Raw genomic sequence first — 25,033 nt, forward strand, 5'->3', positions numbered from 1 at the left:
TAAATATTTGTTGAACAAATTGTGGACTATAGAGGGGCCACATATTAAACCTCACAAGCTGAGGGGAGGCCTGCATGGTAGACTTTACAAACTGAAAGATTAAAAGTAAGCACACTGTGAGACAGCAGAGGGGCCTGGGCCTGGAATGGAAAATACTGGGTGGCCAGGAAACGAAGCTGAGACCAGGTAGCCAGAAGGAACACCAGATAAGCTGACAGCAATAATGCCACCACCCCTCCACTTCCTACTCAGAAACGCAGCGGTGGCTGATTTGATCTCCCTCTAAGTGCCTGCTTCCTTGCAGATGAAAACTCCTGACCCGCATGTGCAGTTGATGGAGGTTTGCCCGCTCCGTGCCCCTCCTGGGGCGGTGGTAGGGAGCTATGCTGCCCTCTTGCCCCACAGTGCAGGCACGGACATAGTTACCAGACAGCGCAGCTGGAAACGGAAGTCACCCGACCCTGAAATGAAGATTCTGCAAGCCTGCCTTTCAAAAGCCTGGCTTTCCCCACAAGCCCACTTTGCCCCCAGCTTATAAAAGCACCAAGCAGAGCCAGCCCCCAGCCAGTTCACAGGACCTTCCTTTCCTCTGTGCTGCCTCCCTTGTGCTCAAGCACAAGCTTAATAAAATCTGTCCAGAAGTTTCCCGGGTGGTTCCTCTTGATTTTTATCTTGGGGAGCCCCAAACCCCAGCACTGGTAACACTAGGATGGTCTGAACATAAAACGTCCTAATCAAAAGCAGGTCATGGTGGGTTGTCCCGTCCGAGGCCTGTAGCTTCCTTGACAGAGGCCAATCTTTACCTTAATTGAGCCTGCCTATTGTCTTTTTGCATCTAAGATAACACAACTTTGAAATGTCAGAGTGATCTTTCCCAGGCCTGAGGGGTCTGGCCCACCAGGTCACAAGGCCGCAGAGCCCCTCGTTGTCATCTTGTTCCCTGAGTACCGTGTCTATGTGCTGTAAATGTTAACTGTTAACTCTCCTGTGCCCGGCAAGGTGAAAGAAGTGTGTGTCTCTTCATCTTACTCTATCCAAGTCCAGAGATTTCTCTGCTTTGATTTCTTCCACGCTCTTCAGCATCAGTAGGTTTCAGGTGACCTTCCTTACATTTTCTCCTTTGATTCTAATGTTTGAAATCAGCTACAAAATTGCCACTCTTGGGCCTGGCTGGCTGGGCATGGCTCAGCAGTTGAGCATCGACCTAGGATCCAGGAGATCCTGGTTTGATGCCCGGTCAGGGCACATGCCCAGGTTGCAGGCTCGATCCCTCCCAGGAGGCAGCCGATCAATGTCTCTCATCATTGATGTTTCTGTCTCTCTCCTTCTCCTTTCCTCTCTCTGAAATAAAAAAGATATATACATATAAAAAAGCTGCCACTCTTGGAAGCATTTTTGCAACCTGTTGAGATTTTGCTTCTTGGCAATTGTCATCAGATTAGCTCAAATAATCTCTTGTAAAACTTTTTCTTAGGCTGGATGCTCTTTCATTGACAAAGTCAATGAATGGATGCATGTTCTGGTTTTCTATGATTCCAGATTATATATGGAAAAACGACCAGCACCTCCTACTTTAATGAAATGGTTGAGTAATTGTTCCTTCAAGTTTAGCTTCTGCCCTTTTCTTATTTACTGAGACCCTGAAAGCATTATATGGAGAGTCAAGAGACCTGGGACCTGTTCGGAGACCTGCCCCTGACAGGTTGTATATCCTAAGTGGGTTCCCTCATCTGGATCTGTGTTGCCTCATCTCTAAATGGAGGTTTTATGATAGGCAGTTAGACAGACATCAGCAGAACAGGGACAGTGGGCCAGGTACAGAAGGTCACCAGGGTGGAAAGCCCCAGGTGCCTAGCAAAGAATAATTGTAGGGTGGGACCTTGCCCCCAAGGTGCCTTTCCTCCCCTAGTATATTGCTGGTCATGCAGTTTGGACCCCCTGACCTTTCCTCACTAGAGATAACATTTAGGCCTCAGTTGTATTTCAGCTCCAGGCCCAGAAAAGCAGCAAAACCAGCCACAGCTGATCTCAGGACCAGCTACATTGAATGATGGCCCCCACCGTGGTGCCAACCAGTCAATCAGTGGAGACCAGGACCCTAAAAGGACACACCTGGAAAACTGCTGAATATTATAATAAGATCTTTCCCTGGGACCTCCCCTAAGCTCTCCACGATGAAAACCACTAGGACAGAGGACCCAGCGCTCTCCCTCCAGGGAGTATGTCCATGCCTTTCCCCTTTCCCATCCCCCATCCCCTATCCCCTACCCCCCCACCCCAGGCACATTAGCATTAGCTTCCTCCAGCCCTTCCTTTGCCTTTCTAACTTGTTTCCTGAGCCCATTTCTTCTATGAATCACTTCTTCTACATCTGTGATTCATGTCTTGGCTCCAAATTCTTTCCTAGCCAGAACGCAAGTACCAAGGTTGCTGTACCCAGGTCTGGTCTGACCCCACAGGCCTAAAACCCAGTGCCGTTCCCTCCCCCTACAACAGTTTTAGAACTAGACTTATGGTCTTTAACTAGAGGTACACATCAGAATCAGCAGTGGAACTTAAAAAGATATGCAGTCCTTGACACTAGTGTCCTAACTCCAGAGAGCTGGATTCAGCAAGGAGTGGGTCACATGGTCGCTCGGGCTCCTCTGACTGCCCTGCGCACCACCTTGGTCCAAAGCCCATTGCCTCACTCCCTGACTGCTTCTAACAGACACTCTAGTCTCTTGGCCTCACAGCTCGTCTTCTCCTCCTTCCAGGCTATTCATGTCCTGTTGAACAGTTTCCTCAAAACCTAACTTTATGAGGTTGTGATCTGACCCACCAACTGCAAGTAACATCCCACAGACCACTGAGACTCTAATCCGAACCTCACCCCACTTTTTCCACATGTTATTTCTTCCCCACTGAGAACTTTTCATACCAAGCCCATGGGCTTCTCTCTTCTTACCTCTGGGCCATGGCCCCACTGTTAGCCCACTGTTTGCCTTTCCTGCCTCTATTCCACCCTCGTGGAGTTCCCCCAATACTCAGTCCACATTGCTCTCTCTCTTAGAAATCCTATAAAACAGGTTGCACATGCCACTTATTATTTATGCCATTTAATGGATTATTAAATGATAGTCTGAAATAAATTGTTTAATGCGATCTGTTGTTTAACCTTAATTTTAATCTTTTAAAAGGTTGGTGTTACATCTTTCTTACACAGTTTTTATATCTCTCATAGTACCCAAAACACAAAACTTATAAATGCTATTAAATTGAATGATTGCAGTGGTTTTAGATCCTCTAGATATGAGGTGGTGATATTCATGGATTCATTTCTTTATCCATTTGGGCCCCAGGGGATAGCAGTAACCAAAAGATAGTCTCTACTTTATAGGAGATTCCAGATTAGTTAGAAACTATTTATATGATGTAGGGTAAGATGATAGAAAATGTGTTTATGTGAGGGGTGAGGTGGGGTGTTTAGGTGGTTGAGAAAGCCACCCTGGTTAGTGACAGTTGAGCGGAATCTCTAAAGCGTGAGAGATGTCACGTGCATATCTGAAAGAGCAACGTTCCAGGCCTCTGGAAAGGTAGACGCAGCGGCCCTGAGGCAAGAGGATAGCTGCGTGTTCAAGTAGCAGCAGAGGGGCTGGGCGGCTGGGATGGAATAAATGGGGGTGAAGGGGAGGAGAATGGAAAGAGATAAGATAACTCCAAAGTGGTAACGTTGCCAGATCATGTGTGCTCTTGAATAGCAAGGCTTTTGAATTTTATTTTGAGATGGAAAACTTTAGAAAGGTTTTTGGCGGGTAGTAATATAATCTGGTTTATGCTTAAAAGGATCACTCTGGTTCTGCTATGAAAAGCAAATTTCCAGGCTAGAGGTTGGAGGTCAGTGGGAGGCTGCTGAATTCGTCCGGGCAAGAAGTGAAAGTGGGTCAGCCCAGGAGGCAGATGCTGGAGTAACGTCAGAGGCCCCGAGTGTTTGCGGATGGGCTGGAGGCGGGGTGTGAGCAGACGAGAGAGCCCCAGGAGCTTGTGGCTGCACAAACGGGCGAACCGGGGACCGCAGGCAAGAGCGTGTTGGGGGGCAGAGGAATCAAGGAGTTGTGCTCGCCGCGTGAAACCCAAGTGCCCGCCGCTTCAAATGGAAGTGGAGAGGCTGAGGGGAGTTGTGTCTAAGAATCTGGAGTTCAGGGGAGAGATTTTTATACTGGAGAGAGTGGGGAGATGGCTGGAAGGTGTAATGCTTGAAAAGTGTAGGAAGATAGAGTTGGTTTTAGAGCAAGTTTGTTGGTGCCTCGGGGCCTTTGTCCACGCGGCTCCTCACAGCGCCAGTGCTCCTCTCGCTGCCCCTGTTACTGGCTTCATCTCGGTCCGCAGAAGGCCCCCCGGCTTTCTAATGCCTCCACTCTCAGCTAGGTCTTTCCTGTATGTCTTTTATTGCGCTTATCACCTCCTGAAACGATCATGTTTATTTTTAATATTTAAGGTCTCTGTCCCTTCACACGAAAGGTGGGGTGGACCCAGGGCTGGAACGGTGCCTCCCCTAGAGCAAGCCCTCCTTAAGCATCAGATGGATGTGTGACACCATGAGGGAAAGGGCATATTTTGCTTTTGAAACACAACTGGAGCCCAAAAAAAATGAAGAGCAGATGGACAGCAAGGCAGAAATGTCTCTGAGAAATTAACCCATTTTTTAAAAGAAATATCCCTCCGATGGGGGATTTTGCTGCCATTCTTTCCAGTTGGGATGGAATCCACTGCAGTTCCTTTTTTCTTTCATTTCAAGTACTGTGAGGGGTTGATATAAAAGATTTAACACATTCTTATCATTAATATGATAAATCAAGCCTTAGTTTGGGTCTACCATTGAAGCATGCATTGCTTTTATTCTTGCTGAAGTCCCGTGACCTTGCAAAAGATAACTACTTCTGGCAAAATGTCAGTTTCATTCAAAATACATTTTCCTAGGGTAGTGCACCCTTGCTGCACAATTCTATTTGCAGTTTGACGTTATTTTATCACATGGAAGCAAAGCCAACAGACTGTTTCAGTGGAAAAACCTCTGCATCCAACAGTACATTGCCTTTTTCTGGAAACTAAGTCTGTGTCAGAGAAGCAGAGCTTCCTTTCCTTCATCTCTCTTCTGAACTTGAGTCATTTAAAGGCAAGGCCACTGGGAAGGAATGCAGCATAACTTCAATATGTTTTTTCATAAAATGAAGTTTGTTTTTGGATGCCTTGGGCATCCGGGAAGGTAATTGTAAATAGGATGAGCTCTGTCACGGCTCTGAGTCAATGCACACAGATGCTTCTGGCTTGGGAAGTTTATTTCTGTGCAGGTAAGGTGGATGTGGTAGTGCAGTGTGCAATAACTTTTGCCATGAGCTGAAATCTTCAACATAGTGTTTTAAGAGGAAGGCTAACAGAGACCAGAAGAAAGTAACATTCTCACCTATGGTCAGGCTGTGGTCGAAAAGACAAGTTATATTTTTTGTTTAGACCAGTGGTTCTCCACTTGGAGTAATTTTGTCCCCCAGGGAATATTTGGCAATGTCTGGAGACATTTGTAGTTGTCTCCAACTGGGGTGTGTGGGGTGGGGAGCATTACTGTTAATATTGTGAGCTGAGGCTGCTGAACATCCTATAATGCACAAGACAGCCCCCACACAATAGAATTATATGGCCCAAGATGTCAGTGGGTTGTTTTTCCAAAGGAGCAATGCCGTAAATGGTGACAATATTTCTGCCTCAGAGGGCCATGTTGGCAAAGATGGCTGGCTGTCCACCAGAACCCGTTGCTGTCATCCAGCTGCGGACACTACATTTCTGAGCATCTCTTGCAGCTAGTTATAGTCTTATGGCTGGTTCTTACCAGCAAAATGAGAGCAGGCTTGATTCATGTTATTACTGGGTCAAGGCTTTTAAGAAGCAGACTCTCCTGCCCCTATTCCTGCTCCAATCTCTCTCCTTCTATCACCATGAGTCCCTATAGCCACGATCCTCAAACTTGAGCTACATCAGAATCACCTGGAGGACTTGTTCGTGCTCAGAGGGCTGGATTCCGAGCTGCCAGTGTCTGACTGAATGGGTCTGGGCGGGCCCGAGAATTTGCATTTCTAACAAGTTCCCAGGTGGTGCTGATACTCCTGAGGCAGGATAGTAAGAAGCTAGGGAAATTTCTTGGCAAGTGGAATAGGGAAACTGGGACAGATAGCTGAACAAACTGGCTGAGAAACTTACAGCCAGGTAATAAATAGCAAGGTCTTACATATTTCAGACCATGCTGGGGCAGATGCTCTCAATCCCAATCCCTCTTTGGGATATTCTTTGAAGGTGAAACTGACCACAAAATGACTTAAAGCTGATAAATATTCTATTGAGATCCTCCCTTGAGACCTACCCTAAAATTTCCCCCTTTAGAAAACAGATAAAAACTCTTAAGACGAAGGACCCAGTGTATGTGCCCTCTTTCTAGAGCATGCCTGCGCCTTCATTCTTCAGGTGTGGATCTTTCTCTTAGGGTCCCTACAAGACTTGCAACCAGGGGAGCAATGGGCTGCGGCAGCTCAGCCTGAACTAACCCCCTCCAAGGTCCCTTCCTTTGCCTCTGTAACTTAACTCTTGGGTCCACGCAGCCCAGTTGGCTCATTTCTTCTGCCTCTGTGACTCACTTTCTAAAGGGCCAAGACTCTGAGCAGCCTGCTTGAGTCTTTTTTTTAAGTGTACTTTTGCTTTGCATGATAAATAAACTTCCCCTCGCACTAAAGTTCTTGACTCTAAATTCTTTCTTTGCTGAACTCTAGAACCTAGAGCCGACATCACTGGTGACACTCCTAGTCCAGAGACCACACCTTAGGATCCTTGGTTTAGGGAATGACGGTGCTACAACATGGAAGGAGCCTGGAGATATCTGAGGCAGCATCTGGAGAAGACGTATCATTCCCCCTCCCTCACGTTAATATAAGCCCTGGCCTGAGAGCATTTATAACTGCGGCTCACCCCCTGAATCCTGGGCGCCTGTGCCCCGGCAGGGTAGCCTGTCTCGAGGCTCTCTACATCTCTCTCCTTACATGTCCCCGTAATATTTCCTAGAAGATGAAAAAATAGGACCTGGGAGGAAGGGAGCAGTTAAAGTTACAGAGTAAATGGTATGGCAGGTCATTCAATTTGTGTTTCATCCCCTCTATTGGATATTGAACCCATAACAGAGATTTAAAAAGTTGTGGTTATCATAAGAATTTGGGTTTCAAGGAAAGAGGCAAAGAAGAACATTTTCTTCCCCTTTCTAGGCAGGAGATCAGACGGAGGCAGCATTTTGAAATAGGTGTTTTGCCTTTTGCTCCCCAACTCCCCCTCTCTCTTTCTCACTCTCATTTTCTCTTTTCTTTCCCTCCTACCTTCCCTGCCTCTTTCCCGCCCCTCTCTCTCCTGTTCCCCAGCCCAGGCACCCTAAACTAAAATGATAGATTTTTCACTCTCTAGTCAAAAATGCCATTTCCTCATGCAGCCAAAATGAACTTCCTGCCAGAAAGAAAATAATCAAAAACAACTGGAGGGCAGAAATCTGTTGAGGAAGGATAGCAATACTTGTTAACATGCATGCTTTTATGTGTTTTTTTTTTGGTAGAATTTAATACAGCTCCAGGGAAGTCCAGTGACATTTGTGAGGCACTGAGGGGAGTGGGTGGTGGAAGGGACCAAGGGTCCCGGAGAGGCCGGGGAAGGCTCGCTCACAGGCAGGACACCCACCTCAGTGTCTCCTGCTCTCATGCAGAGCCAGCGTCTCTGAAAGGCCCTGGGGCTTCTGGAGGAGGTGTCCAGGGAGGGTCAGTGGGCGGCTGTGCTGTGGGGTCCCCGCCCTGCTCACAGCTGTGGTCTGTCTGTGAAGGACTTGGTTACACTAACAGCATTTGAACTTCCCCAATATATCAGAGTTAATGCCCAAAATTCCCACGTTACTTAATGACAGTATGGAAATTTAGTACAAGGCATTTTAAATGTAACTGCTCTGGGCTCATATGCATATTTCACTTACTTGAGTCAATCTTATTGGCTTCTTTTGAACTCTAGCCACAGGGCAGAATTAGAGGGATTGGTACCTGGCATAGACAGACTAATTTTTTGAGCTTGGTTTCTGTGTGAAGGTAGTTTTTTAAGGTTATGTCTGCATATGAAAACAAGCAATTAGTAAGCAAATTCAGGCAGAAAGTGAAAAAAAATTCATGTAGTGCATTTGCTGCCTCAATGGGCGGACAGGTTAATTTGGTTCAAAACATAAATCAGATATTTGTGACACTGTGAGCATCCTGCAAAACCAAAATGTATATAGAAAATTCCTGAATTAAATGATAAAATCATTTATTTTCCTGTATCCTTCTAGGAGTTTATCCTTGAGACACAGGGAGAGGTGACAGGCTGGATGGCCTCCTGTCATTACTCAGCACCTCTTGAGGGCCCCTTGCCCTTTTTGGTTACACTCGCACTACGTAGCATGGCCAGGTCATGTACAGGGTCTTGCCAGTTCCTCACACTCAATAAATGTCTAAGTAGATAGTGACATTTTGCACGTGTCAATCCGTCTCAGAGCAGGCTACAATATATCTTCCTCATGAAAGCCGGTACTTTGAGCTACAGCATTTTGATTCATGCATTAGGGCCATGATTAAGTCACTGCTGGGACTAAAGGTAGAATATCAACAACTGTCCTTAAGGGGGGAGGAGGAGCTCGGGTCTTGTCTTCCAGGGGCATGGCACTGGCACTTGGCAGTGGCTCAGGCAGTGACCCCACAGCCCAGCGTGCTTTGGTGAAGACTCTGCCTCGGATGGGGGCTTCCCAGGAGCAGCCGCGAGTTTACAGGGATCACATCTCTGTGGAGCACTCGTGACCCTCTCCCCTGCGGTGGTTAAAGACACTGATGGAAACCCTCATTTGTTGAGTGTTTCCCAGGAGGCAGACCCTGTGCTGAGCTCTTCGTATATATTTTCTGGTCTGGTTTTCACCATTGACCATGGAAGGTAAGTACTGTGTCCCTGTTTCATAGCCCATGGAGCAGAGGTGTGGAGAGGGCTGATCAAGGGGCCCATGTGAGGAGCCTGCTTCAAGCCCGAGCTCACGCACTGCTCCAAAGAGCAGCTCCTGTTCAGAAAATACTGAGCCTGCCAAGCAGCAGAATGTAGTTTGCTGCTAAAAATGCAAGAGATGGAAATTTTTATTGTAAATTTATTTTGGAGCTAAGTGAAGAATGATACTGTTTGGACCTAATACAAGGAGAACACAATTCTGTGGGGCTGGCCACAGCTCTCAGCTCAGCCTTGGACGCTCTGAACTCATCACATCACATAAACTTGCTCAGCAGCTGGAACTGTGGGGACTCAGGGGGACCTCAACTCACACACCGACTCTGCTGGTCTACCCAGCTGTGCTGCTCGTGGTGACTCATTAGTCATGGTGACTTTGTGGGACGGCTTGACGCACTGGTCAAAACGTTTTCATGACTCATGTCCAGCATTAGTTGGTTAACCCTGTCCGTTGGAAGACTGCAGAAGACCTCCGTTTGGCCCCTCTGCTCTCTAGCGCCTGCCCCAAGCCACGGTGGGTGCCAGGGAGGGTGGTGGGGCGGGGAGGCTCATCTATACTGGGTGAGAAGTCCTGGCCCGTGCCAAATCAGGAGGTTCGTGGCCTTGGACTGGTAAGGAAGGGAGAGTGGAGTAATTAATTACACAAGATATGTCCAGGGCAGGAAGGCACAGAGCACGGAAGGGTGAGATACACCGCCGGGGCGAGGCAGGCCCGGCTAGGAACGCTCACAGCAGGGCGCTGTCCTCCCGGCTGCCTCTCCGCAGCCACAAACGGGAAGAGCGGAGTCAGGACCCCGCTGCTGAGACGGCTCAGAACCTCACACAAGCCCTGCCTGTACCTTAAAAAAAGTCTTTCTCCTAAGCTGAAGTTAGGCTTAGCCTGATTCTTGATTCAAAGCACAGGGCTTAAGTAAAAGTCCCCGAGTTTTGAATGAGATCTTAGGTTTTTAACTGGAACACAAAGACATCCCCCAACGCAAAGCGAGCAAAGATTGCAAAGCTGTTCTCGGATCCTGATACAAACTTGAGGAACTGTTAGCAGCCTTTACTGCTGTCCACACTCAGGGCAGCGGTTTTCGCCAGAAGTGAGCACGGGGAAAATATTTTCTTCCATCTAAAAAAAAGGTTTTATTTGTTGATCTCTGTTCTTGAGGTTATTGTTGCTCAAGCGGCGTCCCGCGAAGTGTGCGGTGTGAGCCGGCTCGACTGCGGTGCCCCGTGCGTTCCTTGGCCTTCACCCACCAGTTGCCTGTGGGAGGTGCTCCTGTGCTTCAGCCCCGCGGCCTTCCTTCCAGACCCGCAGCTCTCAGGCAGGCTTGCCCACCCACCCAGGGGGAGCTAAGTAATTTTAAGGACAGAGATCAACAAATAAAGCCTTTTGTTTTTTAAAATTATAGTGTGCTGGGTGCCGAGGTAAAGAGGGAGCCAAACAGATAAGCACCGGCCTCATGAAGCCCCCAGTCTAGAGGGACACACAGGCAGGCAGCCCCAAATCAGGGCGGAATGAGAGGGGCCCTGGGAGAGGAAGCAATGGGCCCATACAAACAGCTGAGCAGGGCCAACCCAGGCTTGAGGACTTTCCAAGGCCTCCCAAGGAAGTGGGGCCTAAGCCACAGGACGGGAGGAAGCGTGGGGGTGGGGGCCCGGAGAGGGTCTGGGCAGAGCAGGGAGGAGAAGGCAGCAGGCCTGGGACCGGGAGAAAAGCAGGGCCTGGCTGGCATTTCCGTGCCCATCAGGGGGCAAGTGGGAGAGTGAGCAGCAGACTGGGATGGGGGCGCCCGCGGCCTGACGTCTGCAGGAGGACTGAGCGGCGGAGAGGGCTCGGGCAGGGAGTGCGCATTGCCCTTGCGTCTGGACTGCGCCTGGCACGCTCACCCGCTCACGGAACCGGGAGCCTGTTAGCGGCAGACTTGGATTCAGTGTTTCTAGGGAGCTCCCAAGCGATGCCAAAGCTGCTGGTCTGAGGGGCGCACTTTGAGGTGCGCGGGATCAAGAGAGCACACAGGGTGCCCCTCTTATGTGGTGCCTGGCAATTGTTGTGAGACAGTCCTGGTGGCTCGATGGAGTCCATTGGCTGAGGAGTGAGGGACAGGCTCCTGTCTTAGGCGCTGCTGGGACAGTGACACCGGCTCCTCACCTTCACGAGCCCATGCCTGCTTTCTCCCTGGTCGAACTGATACCTGAGCTGGGTAAAGCCACTTATGAGTCAAAGTCTCAAATTAGCTGGACCTTTGCCTGACCGACGGCTCACCAAAAACACAATGTGCAAGACCACCTCCCACACTGATGGCTCCGAGGCTGTCCTCTGTAGAACACTGGTGCCCCCCGACTTGGGTAATCATGGCACCTTTCACCACTGAGGGGAAATGAATGCTAATGGGCAAGTTTTCTTGCTGGGAGCAAAGGCGGGGAATGAGGGACATCTGTAATAGTGTCAACAATAAAAAAAATAGGTAAAAAAAGGAAAACTTTTCTTAATTCAGTTTTTCTTCCTTGCCTTGCTCTTACTCTACTGCTGCTGGCAGCTACTTGAATGCTAATGTACACTGGGGACAGCCAAAGGGCAACAGACAACTCTAGCAGCAAAGCCCTGGTGACCTAGGGCTGTGCAAGCTCATGGGCAAGGCTTTAAACATTTGTGCACAGAGGTAACACTTCCCTTGCTAAAACTCTCCCTAGTCTATATAATAGGACATATCAGGGTTTCAGTGTCCCTTCAAAGGGCTGCAGAAACGGACGCCTTGTAGGGGCATGTGCTCTGCCATCAGCCAGGCTCCTTCACCTGCCCAGACGCTCTGTGCCTCCCCGCGTCCGCACCAGCACAGCCGCCCTGTACGGAGGCTCAGCCTGCAGCCTGGTGGCCTCAGTGGCTTCAGGAAGACTGCCAGGGCTCAACGGGGCTTGACATGTCCCTCCTTTCAGCAACTCCTGGCTCTTACTTAGTTTTAAATTAAATAAAAATTGCAGCACATGGGTTTGAATTAAAACAAGGGGTCTGATCTTTGTACCAGGCATTACGTCAGTGGGAAAGCTAATTTGTGAGAAGCGCATCTCCTTCAACTTAAACCACATAGCTCTGCCTCTTGGTTCCAAAGGAGTGAGAGCTGGGGGAGAGCAGCTCTCGGGCATCAGCAGGGCCGTGCGGAGAAGTCTCAGGGGAGCTTAGCGTCACTGAAGTCCTTAGTGTTGGGTGTCACATGATACATAGGAGCAGTTCTGACCTCCTGGCCTTGAATCTAAAAAGGTCTTAAAAATTCCCAGGGTAATCTTCCCCAATTGACTCTTGACTGCAGCCTCGCTCCCCAAGCCAGAACTGGCATTGCTAACAGCTTCCGAAGACAGAAGACAGACAACTACTCCTGGTCCCACACCGTTCCTCGTGTTCAGATCCTAAGGCCGTGTGCATGCATGTGTATGTGCACGTGTGTGTGCATGCGCGTGTGTGCATGCATGTGCTTGTATCTGTGTGTGTGTGTGTACAAGCGTGTGTGTGTGTGTACAAGCGTGTGTGTAGATTACTGTGCAACAAGAATTAGGTAGGGTCTGTGCTAGGTGAGAAATTCAATCTGGGCCCCAACAGTTGCTTCACTCAGTTTAATTCACTCTGGAGGCAAAAGGCAGAGGTGGCGGGGGTGGAGTGGGAGCCTCCGTGAACTATGTGAGCTTTACTCAGAACACTGCTGCACCACAGCCCCCCATGGAGCTGGGCCCTAGTCCCAGTGCCACTGCAGGCCCTGCTCATGGCGAGGAGGTGAGTTACCAGCAGCTGGAGTCCTTGGTCCACTTTCACCTCTGGGTACATCCAGATTTGGAGACTGATCTGATTCAGGTTTTGTGGGGCCTGAGAAACTTACACATTTTGGGGACACGATTAAAGAAAAATAGTACAAAAATATCTCTTACAACAACTGTACATACCACAGAACACACTGCTAGCGTCCTGGAGGGGCTTGTGTAGTGAGGGAGCCTGGGGCTTAAGCTTTGTTAACTTTACAAGTGAATCTTGTGCTTGGAAGCACAGCCAGCTCTCCTGCCCAGTGTGCAAAAGACGTGCATTAGGTGAGGGGAAAGATGGTGGAAAAGGGATCATGAAATGGTAGGTGTCACCGACTACGACAGAAAGCTCTGGGCTTATCTGACTGGCTGCTGACCCGCTGTGGCACAGGGTCCTGGGGAGCCGAGCCCAGCTGAAGCCCAGCTGCTGCTGGGCGCAGGCCTGTCGAGGGAAGGCCTGCATCTCTGTCTTCATGCACCCGAGTGCCTGCCCAGGAGAGGGTGTTGATGAGTGTCTGCTGAATGGCCAGCTGATGACCGGGAAGGAGCGAGTGTGGAAGTAAGTTCATGCTCTCATTTTAGATGGCAGTTCATTGTTTTTTACCTTACTCCAAAGGATTCTGGGAGTGGTTTGAGCTATGCACAGAAAGGCTCCACCTGAATTTATTAGTGAAGCATCCAATACTTTCAACAATAAAGATAAACTAAAAATAAATAAATAAATTATTAGTGAGGCATGGACGACTAGATGCTGCTGCAGGACTACCAAAGCCACCCTTCTTATTGGATGGCCAAGACCACCCTGCACATAATTAAGAACATTGGGCTATATTAATATATTATAAAGCACACATTCGTTAAGGGTTCCGGCTTTTTCTTTGAGTTTCAGCAGGGGTTGTGCTCACTCACCCAGAGCAGGCTGGACACTGCTCCTTACCTCCCCTCCTCTGTTTACTTTACCTGAAGTTGACCTTTTAAATTCTCTTTCCTGGCAAATCTATTTAAAACCGTAGGCCCTAAGTGAGGTATAGCATATCAGAATTCATGCTGAAAACCAAAGCTGACCCTGGAGCTTTCTCTTTTGAAGAAATATATTGCTTTGCCCGTGGTGACCTCTCACCTGAGGCATCCTGCACTCTGGTGGGGTCTGAGGTGCAGTTAACACCAGCATCAGAGGCTAGAAGGGGGGTTGCCATGGGTTTGGTTTGTTTTGAACTACACAGGGGTTAGGTTTGCATGAGGGACATGTTAGACATGCTGGGACCGGTCTGGGTTAGAAAGGGCATGGTTTTGATTTAACTTTTGTAATCATGACCTGGAGGGTAAATCTGAAGTAGTGTTATGTGGAGGAGGGACTCTAAGTTCAAAGTAAAGGAGTTTGGGTTCAAGTCTCAGTTTCATCTCTAGTTCATCTTGAGATTGTCAGCAAGATATCCAACCTCCTCATCTCTCTCACTCTCCCGTCTCTCCCCCTCCTCTCCCGCCCCGCAGTCTGCAAAAGAGACCAACATGCCTGTCCTAGTCCTACTCTGCCCTGGCTGGGAGTCTCAACACACTGCTCAGGAAAGGCCTTAGAAAGGTGTAGAGTGACTTTCAAGTTGAGCATCTACGATCCCATTACATAGCCAAATAACATTGTAATCTTCTCATTTTAAAGCTAAGAAGACAGTTTTTAGTGGAAAATTCAATGTTCTTTCCACCATATGAGGGAATATCATCGATATTAACTTGTAATAAAAACAGGAAGTAAGCCAATCTCTTTATTGTTCAGATTCATTTCAATGTGAACAAAAGTCCAGTCAAACAGAAGCTCATTTTTGCCCAAGATGACACTGAACTTTGAGGTTAAACTGCTAAACCACTAGCAGTAAGTGACTGGATGGCTGGCAGATGACATGGATGCTCAAGGGGGAAGACAGCAGGTATCCTACTCTGGACGTTATAGTTATATGTGTATAGGTGCCCTGAAATATTGGCATGATGGTATTTTTAAAGACAGGAGTAACTGATTGGCATTCCCTGAATTAAACCAGTAATGCCAACCCCATTAAAGGTGATGCTTTAGAACAGGGCCAGAGAATAAATATTTCAGATCTTGTGGACCATATGGTTTCTGCTGCAACAGCTCACACTGACCTTGTAGTGCGAAGGCAGCCACCGACACTATGTTAAAAAAGGGGGGATCTAGCTGTGTTCCAGGGTTATCTACAAAATTGGCAGGGGCTAGATTTGGTTCAAAGGCCATAGTCTGCTGACTTTCTGCTTTAGAATATCATAAAGATACCACCAAATTCAGGGCCTCTTCACGTCTCCCGGTCCTGCACACCGTATAGTTGGCCTCGGTCTTTAATGCAGCCCGATTCTACAGCTGAGCAAATGTAGGTGCCAACCCCTGGAGAAGCCATCAAGCCAGGCGGCCGTTAGGGCAGACACTTCAGCTCCCCATGTAGCCACCGAAAACCCACACTTTCCTCCAAGTCTTCTTTGTAAAATAAAACATTGGTTAAATGCAATATCCAAGTTTTAAAAATAAGCCAGTGTTCTCCAGAGACAACTACCGATGTCCCGATGGGAAAGAAGGGAGAGAGCTTTTCAAGCCCTAGAAACGCTTTGTGAAAAAGCAGCCCAGCGCTGACTTCCGCGGGCCGGTGATCACATTTGCCGCCTGCTTTCCCATAATCTGTCAGCTCGTTACCTAATCATTGCTGCTCCAGTCAGAGGCCACCTGCGGCCGGCGACCCCGCCTGGCTCCTCCCTCACTCGAAGGGAGGCGCCGCCAGAGGCCGGGAGGGCGGGGTTTAACTCGAACCCGGGCCTGCACCCTACTAAACAACAGCCCCAAGCTGCCACCCTCTGCTGTGTGGAACAGGCGAGAAGGAGCTGAAGGTGAAACAAGCCCTTTATTCCTAGTACTACTTCTAAAAGTGCCAGCTTGGGAGCACTTTGTTGGGCTTAGAGGGGAGTCTCACAGACCGGAGCTCAGGAGCGCGTGTCCTCGGCCACGTGAGTGTGATGTAAGTGTAAACACACCTAGAAGGCTTGTAAGGGGAAAGGGGAAAGGTCTCAGAACAGGGAAGACTAACGGTCGGAAAACTGATTGAACAGAAAGAAACCTCAATCCCCAGAGTGGTTCAGGGTCAGCAAACTCATCTGGTTTATTTCCTTTTGGAAAAGGGAGCCTTCAGGTTTGGTTTAAGCAAGTAGCACATGCGCCTCTTGATTGCAGAGGCCTTGTCAGCTCGCACACGGCCGCTGGAACTGCTCTGGCACCTGGCGAGTGCCGCTGAGGACTTGTTTTCTCAGCACCGGGGCATGCTCAGATAGGGTCTGCTTTGCACTGACTGTGAGGAGCTCCTGGGCCCAGCATAGGGGAGGCCAGGGGTTCTGAGGAGAGGAGCTTTCGCATCAGACAAGGACGGTGTTATTGTCAGAGGACTTGCCTTGAGGATGCAATTTATGAAAAGATCATGCAAATTCCCCAAAATGAAAACTGGTCAGGAGAAAGTCCAATACCTATTCTGGGCCATTTCCTGGCAGATGCTGTACCTTGAGGCCATCCCAACAAGATTTCCTTTAATTTCATTTTTTTTTCTGGAAAGAAAAATCCCTCTGTTGCTCATAGCTTAAGAAGTGTGGGTGTGGTGCTGGCTACAGCGGGTAAATGGGAGCCACGCTTCCCCCGAGGTCTCTGCCTGTCCTGGGGCCTTCCGCGTGGGGCTGGGAGAGAGAGCAGCAGCGCAGGGGGGCTCACGTACCTGAGAACATCATCATGTGCTGGAAGTTCCAGGGTATCTTCTGCTTTCGGCCCAGATTCAGGAGGAAGGAAAGGGGATATATGTTGCAGGCTCTGGCAACAAAAATGGCCAGCTGTCGGCAAGCACAGGGAAGCATTGAGGAAAACATTGCTGCGATGAGGGTGTGAGTCCTTGAGCTTTAAGTGTGCTGTCCTTCAGTTTTTCTATTTTATGGCCCAGACAACATGTCAGTAGATGTATGTCCAACTTGCTTCCAAAACTCATCTTTCAATGCCAATTCCTTTCCAGAAATAATAGAGAACGCTGCGTTTCTTTGAATAGATTTGGTTTACAGTTGTTAACCCAATACCATTTCAATCGCTGTGAATTCTCTCATCACATTTACATTGCTGATGGCTGACTTTATACTCAATTCTGCTGCCAAACGGAGGCAGAGAGCGTGCAGGGCTATGGCGTCATCTTCTCGAGCAGGGCTCAGAAAAGATAAGTGCACCTCAGCCCTGATCACCACCCCACTTCCCATCAGTCTGTACGCCCTGGATCCAGCAGGCTTCACTATTTTTTTTTTTGGTGAATTTAATTTTGAGAGGAATTGCCTATCTACACAAGTAAGGTTTTAAGAGGTGTTTTACTAAATTCAAACTTTGTAAGTTAGAATCTATGAAAATATTGGAGGCAGCCATCTCTCCCTTTGTCATCTCGGACCCCTCCCTGACAGTCTGCCTGTTCTGGTTCACCCTCAGATCTGATGGAGCTATTTGGCAAGAGGAGCTTCCGTCTAAGACCCACGTTTTGGATGAAATTTGTGGGTTGAGCTGAGTGCTCAGCGAACAGAGAGCAGGAGGCAGGTGCTTGGTGAGAACAGGGTTCTGACAAAGCGTTTTGACTCTGGCTGTAAGGCCATCTACCTGTGATCTGAGGGGACATGTGTCCATTTTCCAAGTGGAAAGGAGGACAACAGCTGCTGACTGTCCTTGGGGACGTCTCCCATGCTTGGTATCCTTTTGTTCAGATATCCATTCCCACTGGGAAGCCTGCACGCCAGGCCTCGTGCTAGAAAAGTCCTCTGCACTGAAAATGAGGTCTAGATTTTCTGTTATTTTGTATATAAGAAAGGGTTACCTTATTAAAATAAACTTACATGTGCCCAATTATTAAGATATTGAAAACCTATCCACCGTGCTAATTTCATTTGGTCTTTAATCAGCATGTCCTATTTTCAAAGTCCTTACTGAAAAAATTTTACCATCTTATAATGAAAATATTTCTAGAGCTTAGTAGTCTCGCTGTCTTCTGATCATGATAATGAATGGGTTGGGTTGACATTTTTATGCAAATGATTCATAATTTTAAACATATTTTGGATATTCAAAAAAGTCACTCTCCTCTAGTTTTCCCTTTCCCCCCAGGATCTACCCAAGTTCTCCCGCTGAACCGTAAGCATTTATTAAAGGCCCCAGTTTCTTAGGACTTTTTCTCCCCTAACTAGAAATTCTGTATCTGCCTTAAATTTGAGCCATGCCCTAAACCTGGGGAAATTACTGTAACAATTTAACAGAATAATCAGTGAGAGCACAGAGCCGGTTCTCTCTCACTAGCCCCGGTCTGCATTTCCAAGGATACGAAGGTTCCGAGTATGAAGAGACCACTGAAGATGTGGTTCTGGAACGTGAACAAGGCCAGGCCCATGTAGCAGAAGATGACGTTCTCAGCCAGGAAGTTCATAAATTCAAACAACTGGAAACGAAACAGAGACCAAAATCATCAGTTACAACTGGGGTTTGAGTCCACTTAATAACCTGTAGGTGTGTTTGCTGACTGATGGCTCCCTGTATCTGGGAGGGCTGTCCCTTCGGCCTTGCGCTGAGCTCCTGCAGGGCGCGGGGGGGCCCTGCCCGTCCTGTCGGGAGAGCTGGCCCCCCTGTGGCTCTGCCCGGGGCCGGACGCCAAGCCAGATCCACGTCCCATCCTTCTTTCCAGCTGCAAGGCGGCCAGAGAGTCCCCTGGGCCATCTTAACCAGCGTGTACCCTCCATGGGACAATTCCTACTGGGACGACAGACTATTCCATCGAGAAACTGAAGCTACGTGCTTTGCTTAAGGCGGACGGTAGCAAACCACGCAGAGATGGTTTGGATCCCCCGCAGTCGGCCAGGGGGTGCCCTTGGGTTCTCAGAACCTGAGGAAACCTGCAGCTCAGTCACTGTCCGCAGGCAGGTGGGAGGGACCGACTTGGAAACTAGGAAGGGGGTGAATGTCGCCAGTCCTTCAACACTGGAACGACCAGCGCATTGTAAACTTCAGACAACGAGACTCACTAAATTGACTGATGTAGCTATGTCCACTAAGCGCCTCCAGTTTCTGGCTGGAGACGAACACGTTGAAGCCCAGGGATCAGCTCACGCAGCAAGGACACGCCAGGTGCTCCCGCTCAGGGGGCCGGGTGACAGCGTCCGTGCCGGGGAGTGCCCCCAGGCTTATCCCGGGACCTCTAACTAAATGATTTAGGTTGAACCTGGACAGCGCCCCCCAGGGCCTGTGCGCGCTGAGGGGGTCAAACCCCGGACCCTGGCGCATCAGCAGGAGGCCTGGCCAGCTGCTCGCGGCCGGCCCTCAGGCAGCAGCTGGCCCAGCGCTCGCAGCTCGGGTTTGAAAGGAGAGCGTTGCCAGCGCCCAGGGACCCTGCGCCCTTCCCACGGCCGCCCGCCCGCCCGCCCGAGGCAGCCACAGGCCGTCAGCCCCTCGACATCACACGTCAGCGCCCCCCGCTTCCCAGTTTCACGTGAATGGGACCCAGCCGTGCGCACCGACTCGCATTCCCACCTTTCGCTCGGCACTGTTTGTGAACTCCTCCCCTTTGTGCGTAGAAGCAGCTTGTTTCCTGAGCGTGGACGTGTCACAGTTTGTTTATCGTCCCCTTTACGGACAGGCGCGGTGCGCAGCCGGCCGTGGGGAACTCTGCTCTGGGAACAGCTCGCGTTCCCAGTCCCCGGGGAGCCCAGGGGAGCCCCGAGGCTTCTGAGGCCCGGGCGGCCTCCCGACGGCGGCCTGGTTGGTGCCGGTCGTCAGCACGTGGTGTGGCTGCTGGTTCTCAGCCACACTCTGTCTCTTGACATTGCCACTGGGACCTAGGAACCGGTTTGTTCATTTGCAAAAAATATCAATGACTGGCGTTTCAGCAGAACTGCATTGGCTGTACGGTGATTTGGGGGCGTGCGCGTCGTTACAGCATGGAATACACAAACATCATGTTATTATGACTTTTTTATTTTTTTATACATCTCGGTAATTTCTTTATGAAGATCTTTTGCTAGATTTATTCTTAGATATTTGATGGTTTTTGTTGCTATTGTAAATGGCACCCTTTTCAAAGTTTCTTTTCTAGCTGTTTGTTGCTAGATACACATATACAATTGATTTTTTATTAATCTTGTATGCAGGACCTTACTAAGTTTATTGAATAATTCTTATAGTTAATTGATAGATTGTTTCGGATTTTCACAATCATGTTTTTTCCAAGTAAGGATAGCTTTGCTTTTCCCTTTCCGTGTCGTCTCTCCCACGTGTCAGGCCTCTGGCACGGTGCGCACAGCGCAGGGCGGGGGGGTGACGGCTTCTTTGTCTTACTCCCAGTCTCATGCTGAAAACTTTCAGTATTTCTCTACTGTACTTGTAGAAACTCTTACAGATTAACAATGTACCTTCTAATCCTTTTTTAAAAATGGATTTAATGTTCTAATATTGTGTTTAGTATTTTTGCGTCTCTATGACAAAAGACCGGCTTATAATTGTCCTTTCTTGTAAAGCCTTTACCAGGTTGTATTGTTAAAGTTACTGATGGTTCACAAAGCAGGTTTCTATTCTCTTCCTTAAATGTTTAGAAGAATCCTGGGCCTTGGTCGGGTAGCTCAGATGGTTAGAGTGTCGTCCCGATACTCCAAGGTTGCAGGTTCGATGCCCTGTGAGGGCACATACAAGAATCAACCAATGATGCATAAATAAGTGGAACAGCAAATTAATGTTTCTCCCTCTCTCTCAAATCAATAAAAAATTTTAGAATAATTCTGGGCTTGGAGTTCTTTTAATAAAATATTTTTAACTACACATACCTTTATGCTAATGGATATGGCATTGTCAGAGTTTCTATTCATTTCTGTATTAGTCTTAGTCAGTTGTGTTTGTCCTTCCATCTAAATTTTCTTATTTACTGGCATAAAGCTGTTTGTAAACCTCCAGTCTCTTTGTGTCTGTGTTTACATCCCCTCCCAATACTGGTAATGTGTGTGTTTTCCTTCTGATAAATCTTGTTGGGGAGCTATTAATTTTATGAGTGTTTCCATGAGGCAGCTTTGGTTTTGTTGATTTTTCTACGCTGTACTCTTTTCTCCACATTTCATTAATTTCTCTACTCTCTTTATTATTTCCTGCCTTCCGCATACTTCAGCTTTAATTTGTTTTCATTTAGTCTCTCGGTCCTGCAAGTCCTGGGTGCCGTGGCGGCTTTGTCCGTTCCTTTGGGCGCCTGCTTCTCTGTGCTTCGCGCGGCCTTTCTGGTTGCTCCCTGAGGAGAGCGGCTCTGGCGGCCGCCATCCCTCCCAGCTGCCTTTTCTTGCTACTTACTCTGCTGGGTGAAGAGTCATTTTGGTCAGTTTCCCACCCAGAGCTTTATGCATATCAATTTAGAGAGAAATAACAGTTTTATAATATCATTGGGGGAAAAGATAAATTATTTACAAAGGTTACAGGAAAAGTTGCCTAATTTGGGAAAAAAATCGCCAAAACTAAAGTTGGATTCCTAACTTACTCCTTATATCCAAATAAATTCCAGAAGAATCAAGAGTGGAAATGAAAAACAAAACACCACAATTTTGTATAATATTTTCAATCAGGAAATTTTATAAGAATTGTTTGTATTAGCAAAAACCTAGAGACAAATACCCATAATGTAAGAAATAGTTAAATCGATACGATGCAATCATATAATAGAATACATTTTACAGAATTCTATATGGATTGATAAAGGTATCTAGTATCTATTGTTAAATAATAAAAAGTAAGTTAAAGAAATAAAGGGTATGTTTGTGTATGTATGAATCCATCACGTGCAGTAACATATACAGGCAACGTTCACTTCACTTTATGGACATTCGACATCTGTATTATTATTATTATTATTATTTCTTTTTACTATAAACTTGTGTTACTTTCATAGTTAAAAATACTAGATTAAATTAAAACAAAAGTTTTAAAGTAGAATACAAATTTTTCCAAGTGTTTTCCTCCTTTGGCCTTGCTCAAGCAGGAAGTTATCACCCATTCTTACCTATTCTAATTTCTTTCTTATTTTCTTTAAAAATGTTTTTTGAGTGCAGAAAAACACAAACAGCAACAATGAAAGTACTTATCTTTTTGTGAGACATTTTTAAAAATGATTTATAGATCAGAAGATGGATAGGCAACTTGCGTAATGTTACATAAACCTGACCATATTTTTATATAACTTATTTTATTAACTTAATATTTTTCAGTCTCTTTCCTTGGCAAAAAGTTTGAATGGATTAAAAAATATTTAATGTCAGCACAATAACCCCTTGTATCTTCCTACCAAATTTTATTTCACTGTTACCCATTACTATACGTTTGTTTTTGCCCAGATCTCTCCCCTTATAAACAATGCTGCATTGAGCATCTCTATACAATTCTCTCTCCCCATTTGAGCAATTCCTCCTTAAATAAAATTCTTAGACATGGGCTACTTCTGTCAAAGTATATACATTAAATTTTCTTTTTCAACATACTAATGTTATCATCATAATCAGCTAGTTACTAATATTAATAAACGAAGAGAGCAAAGGGAGAGCCAGGCATTGCTGAGCATACTCAGTGGGAAGCACAGCCTGTTTGTTTCACCAGGAAACTGCAGCTTCACGTTCCCCAGGGAACCCCTGGCCCACTCCCTACAGATCACTGGGGGAAGGGGACAGACACAGGGGGAGATGGCGCTTGCACAGAGAAGTCAGGGTGACGTAGGGAAGGGGCCTGCCTGCGAGTCTAGCCCGAGGAACAGTGGATGGGCTAGGGGGTGGACCCCATCAGAAGCAGCGATCTCGGAAAGTCAGTTGGTTAGTTTGAAGCAGCTGTTGGCTTAGTTCCCCAGACGGAGTCCCTGTGGGCTGGGCCTCGCTCTCTTGCTCTGTGATGTGCACTTGCCCTTGGGCTTGCCTGGTCTCTCTCCATAGGCATGTGGCCTTAAGCAGCTGCGTGGCCCAGGGCCATGCGGACTCTACACGCAGGATGGTGGACTGCACTGTACTTTAAATGGAGCTGGGACTACGGGCAGTGGCCTTAATTCTGGCCCTGCTGAAGACAAGATTGGGCGTCTTCCATGGCAAGATGGACAGAGATGTGACCTCACAGGTGAACTCCCCTTAACTTTACATCATCAATAAAGCTTTCCACAAAACCCCATCCTCTGGTGGGGGCCTCAGGAAATTATTTTCCTCATGGCACCCCAAGAACGCCATTTCCACTGCTAACCCTACCAGTCTGCACTTCAGAAAGAATACACCAATTGCACCTGTAAGAACAGTGCAGAGGGTGCCCTTTTCCCCACACTCTTGCCAGAACTAGCTTTTGTCAATTTTTAAACACCTCCGACAAACTGATAGGCTCACTTATTGTAAGTTGTAGATGGTTGTCAGTATTAAAGAAGGTTCCCCTCATAAGCACGTAGCAGCACTGACTAGCGCTCTTGTCTCTTTGTGTCATGTAATAACAGTCCTCCGAATTAACAGACCTCACAGTAATTTCCTTCCCAGGGCACTTAATGAAATGTGTGGGCAAATTCAGTTTTGTTTCACACACAAAAACAGAAGCAGCCAATCTGACTGTCAGGACTTCACTGCCCTACTGTGGCCTGGAGTACTCAACTACTGAAGGAATAGCTTTATCGGTCAGTTTGAAATGAAGACAAAAACAAAAAACAAAATCTCCAACCCCGAACCAATCATCATCATCATCATCACAACAATGTCCAACTAGTCAGTTAGTATTCAGGAGGAACGTCCTCAAGCCTACTTCCTCCTCAGCGCTGGCGAGCAATAACCTGGCTCAACATTTCACTCATCCAGCACATAAACAACATTTGTTTATTTCCATCAATTTACAGCTTGTGAGCCTCTGGAGAGGACCTAAGTTAAAAGTAATCTTTGCTGGCAAAGCTTTTCTTTAGGGAAAAAAAAGGCAAGTTAATAGTGCAAACAAGACTAGGCAGATATTTAAATGGCATCGGAGAACAATCTGCATTTATAACCTCTGAAAGTTCATGGGAACCATGCATGTTAATTAAGCAACTTAACTGGCTGCTTTGTTATTAGATACTGTGTTTTTAGTCTGAATTATTTATTGTCTACTTTATAAAATACGTTTATCACTAATTTTTATTGGCTTCTATCAGTAAAAGAACAGAAATTTACCATATTACTATGGTTTATGTAGAGAAGTATTGCAGCAGCTCATCAAGCCCGGCTTAACTAACACTAACTAAATTCACGCGAATTCCTCAGCATGGCTTGTATTTGGCTTCGTGCAGTTTGACACAATCCCCTGACCATCTACTGGTCTAAGTAATGCTCTGAAATCCATTTTAGCTGGAATGTGAAAGAACCCACAAAACTGTAACACAAATAAAAAGAAAAGAAGAACTAAAAATGTTTTTTTTTTTATTTCCTCCACAGTTTTGTCCCAAGATCCATATTTGCTTGTTCATAAAGTTTGCCTTTATTCCTAACTGGCAGCTTTCTTTAGAGACCATCTCAGCTTTCATCTCTTATACCCTATTGAGTTTATAACTATTTTGAACAAAGTTGAGTATAACTGGTTAGTTTTTCTCCTATATTGTGGGTTTGCAAATAAATATTACAATATATTCTATTAAAATTATAAACTTTTGCTCTTGGTGTTCTAACATGTTTTGTCCCAAGTCCTGAGAAAATTTGGTCAAAGTGAACTCAGTCATTTCTACGGGCTCTGGAGGTAGCGTAGGGAGGAATCCTGTGGAAGGCCTGTGGTCTCCACCACTAGGACTCAGTGTCTGAAGGCCTCAGTGCCTGCGAGTAAAGACCAGGGTTCCCAGCATGCGGCCCCCCAATGAAGCTGAAGACCCATGTTACAGATGCGCATCAGTGCACGCCTTTGAGATCTTTCTAGCTTTGGGACACTAATAATATCAGTACTGCTACTTCTAAAATAGTAGTAATGCTAATGGGACTCATTTTTCAGGACTTTAATTGTGATAGGGAATATTTTAAAGGCTATATATATATATATATATATATATATATATCCATCAAGTAAATAACATAAAATAAGATAAACTCCCTGTGGTTTGGAAGTTCTGTCTCTACCCCATTGTAGGAGGTGGGATCCAAATCCAAG

The 25,033-nt window shown here is 47.1% G+C and overlaps 1 protein-coding gene across 1 annotated transcript in view; it reads right to left on the minus strand.

Annotated features, from left to right (window-relative positions):
• Positions 1 to 25,033, minus strand: part of SLC9A9 (solute carrier family 9 member A9) — a 484,070-nt gene that overhangs the window by 184,869 nt on the left and 274,168 nt on the right. Inside the window, exons 10-11 of the mRNA XM_087818510.1 lie at positions 18,222 to 18,335; positions 16,599 to 16,710 (exon numbers count right to left, since the gene is read on the minus strand). Coding sequence (XP_087674636.1) covers positions 16,599 to 16,710; positions 18,222 to 18,335 — 226 coding nt within the window. The remainder of the gene's footprint in view (positions 1 to 16,598; positions 16,711 to 18,221; positions 18,336 to 25,033) is intronic.

Source organism: Miniopterus natalensis, chromosome 6, assembly GCF_054644295.1.
Source record: "Miniopterus natalensis isolate mMinNat1 chromosome 6, mMinNat1.hap1, whole genome shotgun sequence".
Lineage (NCBI taxonomy): Eukaryota > Metazoa > Chordata > Mammalia > Chiroptera > Miniopteridae > Miniopterus > Miniopterus natalensis.